The sequence below is a fragment of the Callorhinchus milii genome, unplaced genomic scaffold (genome assembly GCF_018977255.1).
Source record: "Callorhinchus milii isolate IMCB2004 unplaced genomic scaffold, IMCB_Cmil_1.0 Scaffold12, whole genome shotgun sequence".
Lineage (NCBI taxonomy): Eukaryota > Metazoa > Chordata > Chondrichthyes > Chimaeriformes > Callorhinchidae > Callorhinchus > Callorhinchus milii.
Window position 1 is genome coordinate 10,687,787 of NW_024704753.1, and position 13,510 is coordinate 10,701,296.

At 47.4% G+C, this 13,510-nt stretch overlaps 1 protein-coding gene across 1 annotated transcript in view; it reads right to left on the reverse strand.

Moving 5' to 3' along the window:
• celsr3 (cadherin, EGF LAG seven-pass G-type receptor 3) overlaps window positions 1-13,510 on the reverse strand; it is a 208,750-nt gene that overhangs the window by 78,649 nt on the left and 116,591 nt on the right. Inside the window, 3 exon segments of the mRNA XM_007890243.2 lie at window positions 1,402-1,543; window positions 2,025-2,193; window positions 2,722-2,832. Coding sequence (XP_007888434.2) covers window positions 1,402-1,543; window positions 2,025-2,193; window positions 2,722-2,832 — 422 coding nt within the window.

A 13,510-nucleotide genomic window follows, 5' to 3' on the forward strand; every position in this document is an offset into this window, starting at 1 on the left:
GTGCAGTGATGTCCCCCAGGGGTCAGTATTGGGACCACTGCTGTTTTTGATCTATATAAATAATAATAATAATCCTTGCATTTGATATAGCGCTTTTCACGTCCCAAAGCGCTTCACAGAACACACTGTAAAGTGAATTGACTGTATATTTGTGGGCGAACGCGGCAGCCAATTGCGCACAGCAATGTCCCACAAACAGTCGTAGATTGAAAATGACCAATTTATTATTATTTTTAGTTTTGGAGGGATTATTATTAGGCGTGTGGATTAAGGAAACTTGCCCAAGGTTTCGCCCTCTGCCTGGAATTGAACTCAGGTCTCTCACTTGCAAAGCGAGAGCTCTAACCACTGAGCTACAGGACTCCACTCCATAAATGACCTGGACTTGGGTATAGGGAGCACAATTTTCAAGTTTGCAGATGATGCTAAGATAGGAAATGTAGTAAACGGTGAGGAAGACAGTAGCAAACTGCAAGAGGACAAAGACAGACTGGTAAAATGGGCAGACAGGTGGCAGATGAAGATTAATGTGGAGAAATGCGAAGTGATACATTTTGGGAGGAAGAATGAGGAGAGGCAATATAAGCTGATGGCACAATCTTAAAGGGGGTGAAGGAACAGAGAGACCTGGGGGTTCAGATAAGTAAATCTTTGAAAGTGGCAGGACAAGTAGATGAAACTGTTAAAAAAGCATACAGGATACTAGGCTTTATAAATAGGGGCATAGAATACAAAAGTCAGGAAGTTATGATGAAGCTTTATAGTACACTGTTTAGGCCTCAGTTAGGGATTGTACTGTGTTCGGTTCCGGGCACCACACCTTAGGAAGGATGTTAAGGCATTGGAGAAGGTGCAAAAGAGATTTACCAGGATGGTACCAGGAATGAGGGACTTCAGTTATGAGGAGATGCTGGAGACGCAAGCTTTATTCTCCTTGGAGCAAAGAAAGTTAAGAGGAGACAACAGAATTTTTCAAAATTATGAAGGGATTCGATAGGATGAACAAGGAGAAACTATTTCCACTGGCGGGTGGCTCGGTAACCCAAGAACATTGATTTCAAACAGTTGTTAAAAGAAACAGAGGGAAGGTGAGGAGAATTTTTTTCACACAGCGACTTGTTCGCATCTGGAATGCATTGCCTGAAAGCGTGATGGAAGCCGATTCAATAACAACTTTTAAGAGAGAAGTAGATAATCATTTGGGGAGGACAAGTTTGCAGGGCTATGGGGAGAGCGCAGAGGAGTGGGATTGGATTGGATAGCTCTTTTCAAAGAGTAGGCATAGACACGACGGGCTAAATAGCTTCCTTCTGTGCTGTATAATTCTATGATGGTTCTATGTGACTGGAAAAACTCATAGAGTACGATTGCTCGGACAAATTTCCCCCCAATTTTTCTTACCTGTGTTCACAATACTGGCCAAAATGGTTCTCTCCACAGTCACACATGTATCCGTGGGAGGAACTGGGCCTGCGACGGCAAATTGACTCATTTTCACATGGGTTCAGCTGACAGGCATCCATACAGGATTCACCATAATAACCTGAACATGAAAACATTATTAAATACCCTATGACCATGCCATTATGCTCTTTTTTGACAAACAAAAGATTAGATTGATAACTACATTTGATGAAGTCTATCTGGACAATTAACTATAGGCTCACTTTATAATCCACTGCCTTGCCTCTGAAGGCAAACTTGTAGCATAAAAGAAATATTTTTGTAAGAAGGCTGCATCAAACTAATACTAAAAGGAAACTATTTGTCACTCACCCATCCAAACGGATATTTCATGCGAAAATATTAACCCCTTTGTCTGGGGTCTAGTGAAATGCAATCAATCAACTATCAGCTGAGGTACAATCACTATGTGTACACCATCTATGAAGGTGAATCACCAATGGTGAATAATGTACAACAGTATAAAAAAACAAAGGTTTAGTATTATTCATATGCCACATTACTATTTCTTTCCCTCCCTCTCCCCTAGCCAACATTTCCCCGACTTCTGCAAACAGTACCTGGCTCACAGACACAAGAGAAGGTTTGCCATTCATCACTGCAGTAGCTGTTAGTTGAACACAAGCTGGAGTCACATGAATCAGCGACGTTACAGCCTGGTTCCACATTCATAGTGCGACTTGGCTTTGGTATTGCAATTCCAATTGATGTTTCACCAAGACGCATACCCTGCAGAGAGGGGAAAAACATAGTTCAATAAGTTGACCCCTGATTTTGAGCATTTCCTGATCAGTAGTAACACAGCCAGGATAGAAAAGCCCTCCCTTACTCAGGCTAACCTCACAAGAACCCCCAAAATGAGCAAAGTCCTGGAGAGATCAATGTGGAACTGTTTCCAGCAACAACTGAGGGGGAGGATATTGTAAAAACAACAAACCAAAAGGGAAAACACCGTTTGGACTGTCGTTGAACGTGGAAATGTTGCAACTCCCATAGATCGTGGCAACTGGCTAAACTATTGAAAAGGAACAACATGAAAAGGTGGAATGAAAGAGGTAGAAATTAAGATCAGACTGGATGAGTTAGCATCAGTATAAACCCAATGGATGAAAGGCCATGCTTTATGCTGTAATTTCTATGATTCCACAATCTTAGGGTGACCTGGGGGTGCCGGGGGAGGCGTGGGGTTGCAACATTCTTCATAATGAACTAAGCAAATCCTGGAAGCCACTGGCGGTATTGCAGTGTCCCGTTTACCTGAATGCAACCGTCCAATCCATTCTGCACCTCGCCAGCTCTTAAAATCCCACCAATCTGAAGATGCTTCAACATCAGGCCATGTAGTTCATTCCCAACAACAACTGTATCCTAGCAACAACAACAGAATTCAATCAAAACTGCAGCAGCATTAATTCCACAGTGAAGTTAAAATAGGCAGTTGGAAAAAATCTTTTGTCAGGTTCCTGCTGGTACAGTTACTATGAATTCAATAACAGATCATTAGGAAGTTTCTTTTTATTAGAAAAACAGATGTATTTTCTATTCTCCTTCATCACATTCACACAATACACTATTCTCCAAGACAGAGTGCAGGATAGTGCAGGCTAGGGGTTATGGCACAATCTCCATCCATGCAGCTACACAATCATCTGGGGGATAATGGGATGAATCACTCAGTTTTTTTTCCTACACCTAAAGTCTAATGAGATGCAATTCCCACCTCCATGTGAGGCAAGCAGTTTAGAGTGATAAGTAATTTTAAATGTATGAACCCATGACCTTGTGGTCAGGAATGAAACACTGGTGCTGTTGCCCTGCCCAGCATATAAAATACTGGAGGGGGGAAGTTGGGAAGGAGTTCAAGGGAGGAAAAGAGGGAGATAGTCAAAAAAGGTCATATCATCTATTTCCCCCAGGCCTGGTAAATGTCCTAAAAGCTCAGAACAAATTATTGTTTCAATGTAACAAAAAATATACATAGCATGCACCTTTCAATATGTTAACAAACTAAAAGCATTCATGACAGCAAAGCAAAATAAGCACATGGCTTACAATATTATATGCTGGGGTAATTTAACCACATAGCAGGTTTCTGAAAATCTGATTGTGTTAACATCTGGTCACACCTAAAGCATATCCAACATCCCCTTGTTTGCTAAACTTAAAGATACTTCCAGCACATAATGTCCAGTCCCCATGCTTCCCATTACTATTCAATGGCTTGGTCTGGAAAAATACTTGTAGATAAGAGTGGACTTGTTTTATCACTTACCATAATCATAATCACTACACCTTAAAATAAAATCCTGCAAAGCAATCTAAGACATTTCAACATGATAAGGTGCTCCATTATTATTGTTATCATGCACAAATTTCCGGTGTAGATGCAGTTAAATTAATAAATAGATGTTGGTAGTACATTTCAACAGTGTCCTATCCAGCCCTTGATATCTATGAATTAAGCTATAAATTGAATGATATCCCTAACCACTTTACTTATCCTCACCCAGAATCATTAAGCCTGGATCTCACCCGTGCCCTTTGATAATGCAATAAAAATCAATGTGCTTTTAAAAAACTTTTTCAAACAATCTCTTTTTCTCTCACAAATGCAACTAATAGCCACTACCTCTTATTTGATGGCTCACTCTTAATCTTTCTTCGATTGCAATTCTTGCCCTCCTTATCTCTTCTGATCTCGAATGGAATACTTGCATCTTTTTCTTTATGGAATTCTGTAGCTTACAACAACTTACATTCATATAGCGCCCTTCACACGGAGTAGTGTCTCGGAGTGTTTGACAGTGGCAGGTTCTGACACCGAGCCAGGGGGAGAGAGAGTGGGGAGGTGACCGTAAGCACAATCAAAAAGGAAGGTTTTTCTTTTTGATCGTGTGGGATTTTGAAAGTGGGGAGGGAGGGGGCAAGGTGGAGGAATTGAGAGAGAGGGTTCCAGAGTTTTGGGGCGTAGTGGCTGAAGCCGTGGCCACTGATGGTGGAGCAGAGGGGACAACAGACGAACACGACGCCGAGCAGAGGCAGCGGGTGGTGGAGTGGAGGGGTAGCAGATTGGATAGAGAGGTGTGAGGGACCGGATGTGGGGTAGAAAGGAGATCTGGGGATCAAAACTGATGCCTAAGTCATGTATGGTTCGGTGAGTCTGAGGGAGAGCCCGGGGAGGTTGAAGAGTTCAGACTCGCAGGAGAGAAGACATTGATGGGAGACAAAGAGGACATCATTTGTTACTTTGACGAGTGCTGTCTCCCTGCTATGGACAGCGTGAAAACCGGATTGGAGGGGTTCGAGGAGGGAGTGGTATGACCGAAGTTGATTTGTATCGACTCATTCTAAAACTTTGGCCAGGAAGGGCAGATTTGGGATGGGTGTGAAGTTTGTGATGTTAGAGGGATTGAGGGTAGATTTTTTTTAAGAGGAGTGATGACAGTGGTTTTGAAGCGGAGAGGGACAGAGCCTGAGGAGAGGGACTTGTTGATTGTGTCAGCCAACAGTGGACAGAGGAGGGGGAGTTGATTGATAAGTGACCGGCAAGAGGCCGAAGCCTCGGGAGAGCGGGCGTGGTAGTGACCAGCGAGGGGCCGAGGTTTCGATATTCCAGGTGCAGAGGTTCCAGGCGCAGAGACGCCATTTCAAAATCTCCCGCCTGGACTGAAACCTGGACTTCCCTCGTTCTATCCCCNTATTCATTCGGCTCCTTCCCCTCTTTTGAACATTTAACCCTGCATCATCCTTCCCTCTCATTCAAAATCCTCCTCATTTATTATCCTCCCAAACTGCCTGGTTCCTTCATCCTTGACATCTCCTCCCTCCTCTTACCTCTCTGCCTCTGCACTGAACACCTGATCATAATGGGTGATTTCAACCTTCACCTTAACTCCCCTTGCCCCATCTCCTCTGACTTCACTGCCCTCCTCGTCACACTAAACCTTAACCTCCACATAGATCCACAACCGTGGCCACTTCCTCAACCTCGTTATTACTCATGGCCTTGACATCTCCGATCTGTCCATCACAGACGAGGCATTCTCAGATCATTTCCTCATCCCCCTCTCCTCCCACATCACCCTCCCTTCACCCAAGCCGTCCACCATCTTTTTCCAACCTTGGAAAAAGCTTCTACCCGAATCCCTCATGAACTTCTACCCGAAAGCTTCTACCCGAATCCCTCTTCCTCAGATCTCTTCTTCTTCTGGACTTTTATCTGCAACGATCCTGATGCAGCCATCAAGCTGCTAAACCATCACCTCTCTGTAACTCCCTTGCCTCTCTGAAATCCAGGTCTGTCTCCAATTGAAACCCCCACACTGGTATAACAGTCAGTTCCGCTCCCTCAAAACTAAAACTTGGACCCTCAAACACAGATGGCAAAAATCCAGCCTCTCAATTCACGACCAAAGGCAACCCCAAGGTACTGTTCTCCACCATCTATCAACTCCTCCGTGCACCTGACTTTATCAAGCCTTCTTCGTGTCAAAGATTGAAAATAGCTACTTGGCTGCTTCCCCCTCCCCTACGTCCGCCTTCGCACTTCCCAGATCTCTTCTTCTTCTGGACTTTTATCTGCAGCAATCCTGATGAACATCAAGCTGCTAAATCATTGCCCCTTGCCCCTCCTTTTCGGAGCGGCCCCTACCACTTCCCCCTGCCTACACTCCTTTGCACCGATTATCCCACCTCCCTCTCAACCACCATCTCCCAGACAAAGCCTACCACCTGCTGCCTCGAACTCTTCTCCACCCAGTTGCTGGTCACCCAACTCCCCCTCCTCTCCCCATTGCTGGCCAACACAGTCAACCAGTCTCTCTTGTCAACTTCTGTTTTTCTCCTCCTTAAAACTGTTCTCATCACTCCCCTCCTCAAAAACTAAATGTTAACAAGACTGAAGTCATACACATTGGCTCCTGTCAACATCTTCTATCCTGTGACTCTGACCTCCTCAACCTCCCCAGCTTATCCCTCAGACTTATTGAACCGGTGCGCAATCTAGGCGTCAGGTTTGACCCAGCAGCTGTCCTTCCTTCCCCGCATCTGGTGCCTGACCAGGAGCACCTTCTTCCACCTTCACCACATTGCTCGCCTCTGACCGTACCTTACCCCAGACGCAGCCGAAACACTCGGTAACACCAGGTTGGATGTTATCTATCTTAGTGATAAAGAAGTCCAAGACCTCTTTACATTTAACATCTGAAGTGAGGATCAGAGTGCTTGAGAGGGGGCGTTGAGCAACAACAACAACAACAACAAGATTCCATTTATAGAGCGCCTTTCACGTCAGGAGGACGTCCCAAGGCGCTGCACAGTTGGGTCATGACCCGAGCAGGGGGGAAATGGTCAGGGTGAGGGGAGGGAAGGGAGGGAGCGAGGAGGAGGAAGAGAGTCGAGAGGGGAGCTGAAGGCACGGTCAAAGAGAAAGGTTTTGAGACCGGCCTTGAAGGAGGAAAGGGAGGAAGCAAGGCGAAGGCACTGGGGGATGGAGTTCCAGAGCCTGGGGCTGAGAGGCTGAAGGCCCGACCACCGTTAGTAGGGCGGTTGGGGCGGGGGACGTGGAGCAGACCGGAGCCAGAGGAACGGAGGGTACGGGCAGGTAGGTAGGGGGATAGTAGGTTGGAGAGGTCGGAGGGAGCAAGGCCGTGAATGGCCTTGTAGGTGAGGATGAGGATCTTGAAATCAATCCTCTGGGGATGGGGAGCCAGTGGAGGCGAGCGAGGGTGGGAGTGATGTGATCGCGAAGCCTGGTGCGGGACAGTACACGAGCTGCAGAGTTCTGAATGACCTGCAGCTTGTGGAGGGAGGTGGCGGGAAGGCCGGCGAGGAGAGAGTTCCCATAGTCCAGCCTTGAGGTGACAAAGGCGTGAACCAGGGTTTCAGCAGCGTGAGGGGTGAGGTAGTGCCGTAATCTGGCGATATTCCGGAGGTGATGGAAGGCGGTGCCAGTTGTGGTGCGGATGTGAGGGAGAAAGGACAGCTCAGGGTCGAACAAAACGCCGAGGTTCCTGACTGGCTTTGAGAGGTGGAGAGTGCAGCCTTGGATGCTGATGGTGTCAGCGCCTGAGGTGCGGAGGCGCTGACGTGAGCCAATCAGGAGGGCCTCGGTTTTTTGCACGTTGAGCTGAAGAAAGTTGTCTCTCGTCCAGGACTCGATGTCGGACAGGCAGGCTGTCAGGACATCGGTGGTCGTGGAGTTGAGAGTAGAGGAGGAAAGGTAGAGTTGGGTGTCATCCGCATACATGTGGAAGTTAACCCCATGTTTGCGGATGATGTCACCAAGGGGGAGCATATAGAGGGTGAAGAGGAGGGGACCGAGGACAGAGCCCTGAGGGACACCACATGAGACAGTACGGGGGGTGGAGGAGAAGCCATTCGTTGAGAGCAGGTGGTGGGTGGTGGAGAACAGGATTTTGGGGTTGTTTTTGGTCTCGAGAATGACCTGTTAGTAGAAAGTGGTTTTGGCTTGAAAGAGGGAGCAGCGGTAGGTATGAAAATGTTCGAGCCACAGTTGGCAGTGAACTGTGAGGCTGGTTTTGTGCCTTCTGCACTTGAGCAACCGGGTTTGGGATTTGAGGAAGCAGAGGTGACTGTTGTACCAGGAGGAGCGGATAGGCTTGGAAACGGACCTGGTTTTCATGGGGTGAATTGAAAGTTGAGGAAAAGTGATTGTTTAGCAGCTTGATGGCTGCTTCTGGATAACTACAGGTGGAAAGCCAGAGGGAGAGAAAGTTTGAGGATGAGAGGGAATTTGTGAGAGACATGGTGGAGGGGGAAACCTTTCCATGGTCGGAAAAAGATAATGGAGCTCTTGGAGAAGAGGAGAGTGATATGAGAGGTGAGGGAGATTCAAAACTCCATTGCCCGGACGCTCACGCGCACAAAACTCTGTAGCCCCATCATACCAGTCCTAGCCAGGCTCCACTGGCTCCCAATCGTGAACGGATCGATTTCAAGATCGTCTCACTCATTTTCAAATCCCTTCATGCCCTTGCACTTCACTATATATCTGACCTGCTTACCCCCATTCCACCACCTGTTGCCTCCGCTCAGCTGGCTCTGGCCTCCTGTTTGTCCCTCGTGCCCTCCGTTCCACCATAGTTGGCTGTGCCTTCAGCCACCACGCTCTGAAACTCTGGAACTCTCTACCGCTCTCCTGCACTCACCACCTTCAAATCCCACTTAAAGACACTGGTCAGCATCAGTATCCATGGATGCACATTCCACCTCACCAAGCCAGTCAGGAACCCAGGCATCTTGTTCGCCCCTCAACTGTCTTTCTCACCCATATCCGTGCCATGACGCGTTCTGCCTTACCCCACCTCCGCAACATTGCCTGACTCCGCCACTGCCTCATCTCTCAGGCTGCCGAAACCCTCATACATGCCTTTATTACATCCAGGCTCAACTATGCCAACATCCTGCTTCTCAGCCTTCCCAACTCCTCATCCAAAAGAGTCATCCAGGTCATCCAGAACTCTGCAGCTCGTGACTTCTCCCGCACCAGGCTCCGTGACCCCATCACATCCACCCTTGTTCAGCTCCACTGGCTCCTCATTCTTCAGAGGATTGAGTTCAAAATCCTCGTCCTCACCTTCAAGTCCATCGAGGGCCTTGCCCCTCCTACCTCTCTGACCTGCTAACCCCTTATCAAGCTGTCCATTCCCTCTGCTCAGCAGGCTCCAGCCTGCTCCATGTCTCCTGCCCAGCCTACCCCACCATCGGCGGTCGGGCCATCACCCTCTCCATTCCCACCCTCTGGAACTCCATCCCTCATTCTCTTCACCTCACTGTCTCCTTTGTGTCCTTCCAAAACATGCCTCAAGACCCTCCTCTTCAACCGTGCCTTTGGCTACCCTCCCTGATCCCAAGCCCCCTGGCTCAGATCCTAATCCCTGACTGTTCAGCGCCTTGGGAAGTCCTCCTGATGTGAAAGGTGCTTTACAAATGTAATTTTGTATTGTATTGTAAAGACCTTCCTTTTTGATCGTGCTGACGGTGGTCTGAGATGTCCTTGTCTGTGATGGACAGATCAGAGATGTCTAGGTCAACATACTGGCTGAATGAAACAGTCATCAATTGTTACTTTAAACCTTGCGTGTGCAACTGGCCCCTGCACAGCTGTTATGAAGTGCGTCCAGAAGTGTACACCTTAGGTAAACAGGGTGTGTCCAGGGTACGGGGAAGAAAGTGTGTATTCCATTCCAAATGGGGAAATTTATCACTTCTAGGTGGCATATGTGGAACTCTCAGTCAGGATACTCTTGAGAAATGTGATGGTTTTCCACATCTCTAATGTTGTAAATCTGGAGGATTAAAAAAAAGGCTACTTTCCCACTTCAATTCTTGATTCCAGGTCCCATTTGTCTGTGCAGGTGGATGTTAAAGATCCCATTGCATTATTGAAAAAGAACTAGTGACTACATAACTAGTGGCTATCCTCTTTGAGGTGGGGGAGTTAAGCGGAGTCTACTTAGAACTAACCAGGTTCCTGAGTCAGGGGAGTTCACACTATTCCAGCCTGGTTCATTGGCAGGACTTGGAAGGGCAACAACAACCACTTGCCCACTCCGCAGGGTAGCGTCTCAGGCGTGCTTAACAGTGGCGGAGCCTGACTGAGTTGGGGGGGGGGGGCAGACCAGTCACTGGAAGCAGGGAATCATACCACTCATCTTATGTTAACCCTGCAAGATAAGGCCCTAATGAGTAGGGTGGTCCCAGTTGGAGAAGCAGAGGGAAGACTTACCAGACAGCGATGCATAGCAATGACACACAATGCATTTTTAACTGGTCAGACTCCTAAGAGTACCCCAACACATACTCTGGGGTCCCCAAGTCTTGGCTCTTACCAACTGGCACCTTGTACTTTCTGGAAATAGGTAAGCAAGATGCGACCCTCCAGAAAGAGAGTGCTCATTCCATCCCACCAATCTATCTCTGGAATTTCCATGTGTAGGTGGGATGTATGGAATTCTCAGCTGGCTTGGAAATTCAAAAAGAGAAAGAGTTTCTGATGATACCCCAACAACAATATACCTGATTAAATTGGTCATTCACTTCATGGTATTTGTGGGACATTGCCATGAGGAAATTGGTTGCTAAATTTGCCTGAAAATATATAACCACCACAATTTATAACAAAATCCTGTGAAGTGCTTTAACATGTGATATGGTGCTACATCAAATGCAAGGATTATCCTAGGAGATCCCCGTGGAGATCCTGAAGCAGCCGTCCAGCTGCTCCATGATCGCCTCTCCTCAATTCCCTCAACTCCCTCATGCCCCTGAAATCCAGGACCATCTCCAAACCCACCCGATCCCCCTGGTACAACAACTATCTCTGCCGCCTAAAAACCCTAACCTGGCTGCTCGAGCAGAGATGGCGGAAAACTGGCCTGACAGTCCACCGCTCAACTGTGGCTCGAACATCTCCACAGCTACTGCCGTTCTTTGACACGCGCAAAAACGGCCTTCTACTCCAACATCATTTTGGAGGCTAAACACAACCCCAAAATCCTTTTTTCCACCACCCACTACCTCCTCCATGGCCCCCCTCAGGCCTCCTCAATCTTCATATCAAAAGCCAAGTGCGAGGAGGTCATGTACTTCTTTTCATCTAAAATTCACAAGATCCGCCAGGCAGCCTCATCCACCTGCCTCTTGTCACCCACCACCATGCCCTCTCTGTCCCCCTCCCCATCATCTGCTCCTACCACCACCCCCATCCTACATTCCTTCCTCTTCATCTCTCCCTCCTCCCTCTCACCCACCATCACCTCCATGAAACCCACCACCTGCTGCCTCGACCCCCTCTCCACCAACTTGCTGGTCACCCAGCTCCCCCTCCTCTGCCCATTACTGGCTGATGTCATCAACCAGTCCCTCTCCTCCGGATCAGTCCCTGCCCCCCTCAAAACTGCTGTCATCACCCCCGTCCTCAAAAAACCTTCCCAAGATCCCTCAAACCCCAGCCACTACTGCCCCATTTCTAACCTGCCCTTCCTCGCAAAAGTCCTAGAATGAGGACAATCGACTTCATGCTCACCTCTCCTCCCTCTCCCTCTTCGAACCCCTCCAATCTGGTTTCCACCCACAGTACAGAGACTTGGGCTTGTGAAAGTCACAAACGACATCCTCTCTATCTGTGATCAGGGCTCCCTCTGCCTCCTTGTCCTCATGTACTTCTCCGCGGCGTTCGACACAGTCTATTACGTCATTCTCCTCCACAGCCTTTCCTCCGTCATCCACCTCAGTGGGACCGCACTCGCCTGGTTCGAGTCCTACCTCACAAACCGCCAGCAGTACATCTGCACAAACGGCTTCTCCTCCCGCTCTCACCCGGTTACCTGCAGGATACCACAAGGATCCATCCTTGGCCCCTTTCTCTTTCTGATCTACATGCTCCCTCTTGGGGATGTCATCCGCAGACATGGGGTACATTTCCACATGTATGCGGACGACACCAAACTCTATTTTTTCACCTCTCTTTGCGACCCCCAGTGCCCTGATGTTCTGTCAGCCTGCCTGTCAGATCTCAGGGGCTGGATGAGCGCAAATTTCCTTCCGCTGAACGTTGACAAGACGGAAGCCATACTCTTTGGCTCTCGTCAACGTCAAAAATCTCACGGCTCTCACCTCCTCCACCTACCCGAACTCCCCTTAAAACTCTCCGAACCCGTACGCAACCTGGGTGTCAGGTTCGATCCCCAAGTATCCTTCCTCCTCCACATCCAGTCCCTCACCAGCACAGTTTCTTCTACCTCCGACGCATCGCCGGTCTCCGCCAACACCTCACTCCAAAAGCCGCTGAAACCTTGGTCCATGCCTTTGTCACTTCTCAGCTGGACTATTCTAATGCCCTTCTCGCCAGCCTCCCATCCACTATCATCCATAAAATCCAGATCATTCAAAACTCTGCCGCCCGCATTCCCACCTGCACCAAACTCCGCTCCCTGAGGATGAGGATCTTATTTGGAGATCCTCTTGATTGATCCTTTTGGAGACATGAAACCGGTGAAACCTGGTGAGGAACGGGTGATTGGCACGTGGAATTAGGTGTGGGTGAGGAGATGGCCATTATGGGAAGTTTTGTATTAGCTGGATGTTGTGGACAGTAGAAAATGGGGAGATCAACGAGCATTTGAGAAATCAAAGTAGGAGGTGAGAAAAGCATGACTGAGAAAACTTGATTGATTGAGCTGGACAAGTAGGACTGATGAGGCAAGTAATATTATTACCAAATTCAGGGTAGACCATTGAATCATTTTGGTACCATCAAATTTCCCACAGGGTTCCTTCATGCATTTATTTCTATATCTAACAACTCTGAATCCTTTAAGTTGATATGAGCTTATCTAACTCTATTTGAACCCCTTTGCACTTTACTGTTGCATCACATACTATCATGCCTGGCTTATTTGGTAGCACTCTCACCTCTGAATCATAAGGTTGTGTATTCAAGCTCCACATTTACATGGAACTCATATAGTTTAAGCTGACAACATCAACTGAATTGTTGGAGATTCCTACTTTCGAATAAGACATTAAACCAATGTCCCGTCACCTGTTCGGGTGGATGTTAAAGATTTCATAGCACTATTTGAAAAGAGAAGGGAGTTTCTCTTGTTGTCCTAGCTAACAATCCCCCAAATACAATTAGTCACTTGTGGGATATTGCTGTGCGTAAATTGGCTGCCACTTTCACCTACAAAACACAGTCACTGCATTTTATAATACATTTTGTGAAGCATTTTGGTACATCCCCAATGTGAAAGCCGCTGGACCATATATAAGGAATATTATTATTATTATTATTATTATTATTATCACTTTTGGCTAAAAAAAGTATCCACATTTTCTGGCTGGAGGTATCTTAATTTTATTAACATCCCCCTCAGTCTTTTATGTAAAGAGAAAAGTCTTCCCTCAAGCTCTGTCCCTTAAATTCTGGAATTACTCTAACTTTGAATTTATATGTATTGGCATAATAATAATAGTCTTTGCATTTGATATAGTGCCTTATCACATCTTCTAGGCATCTCAA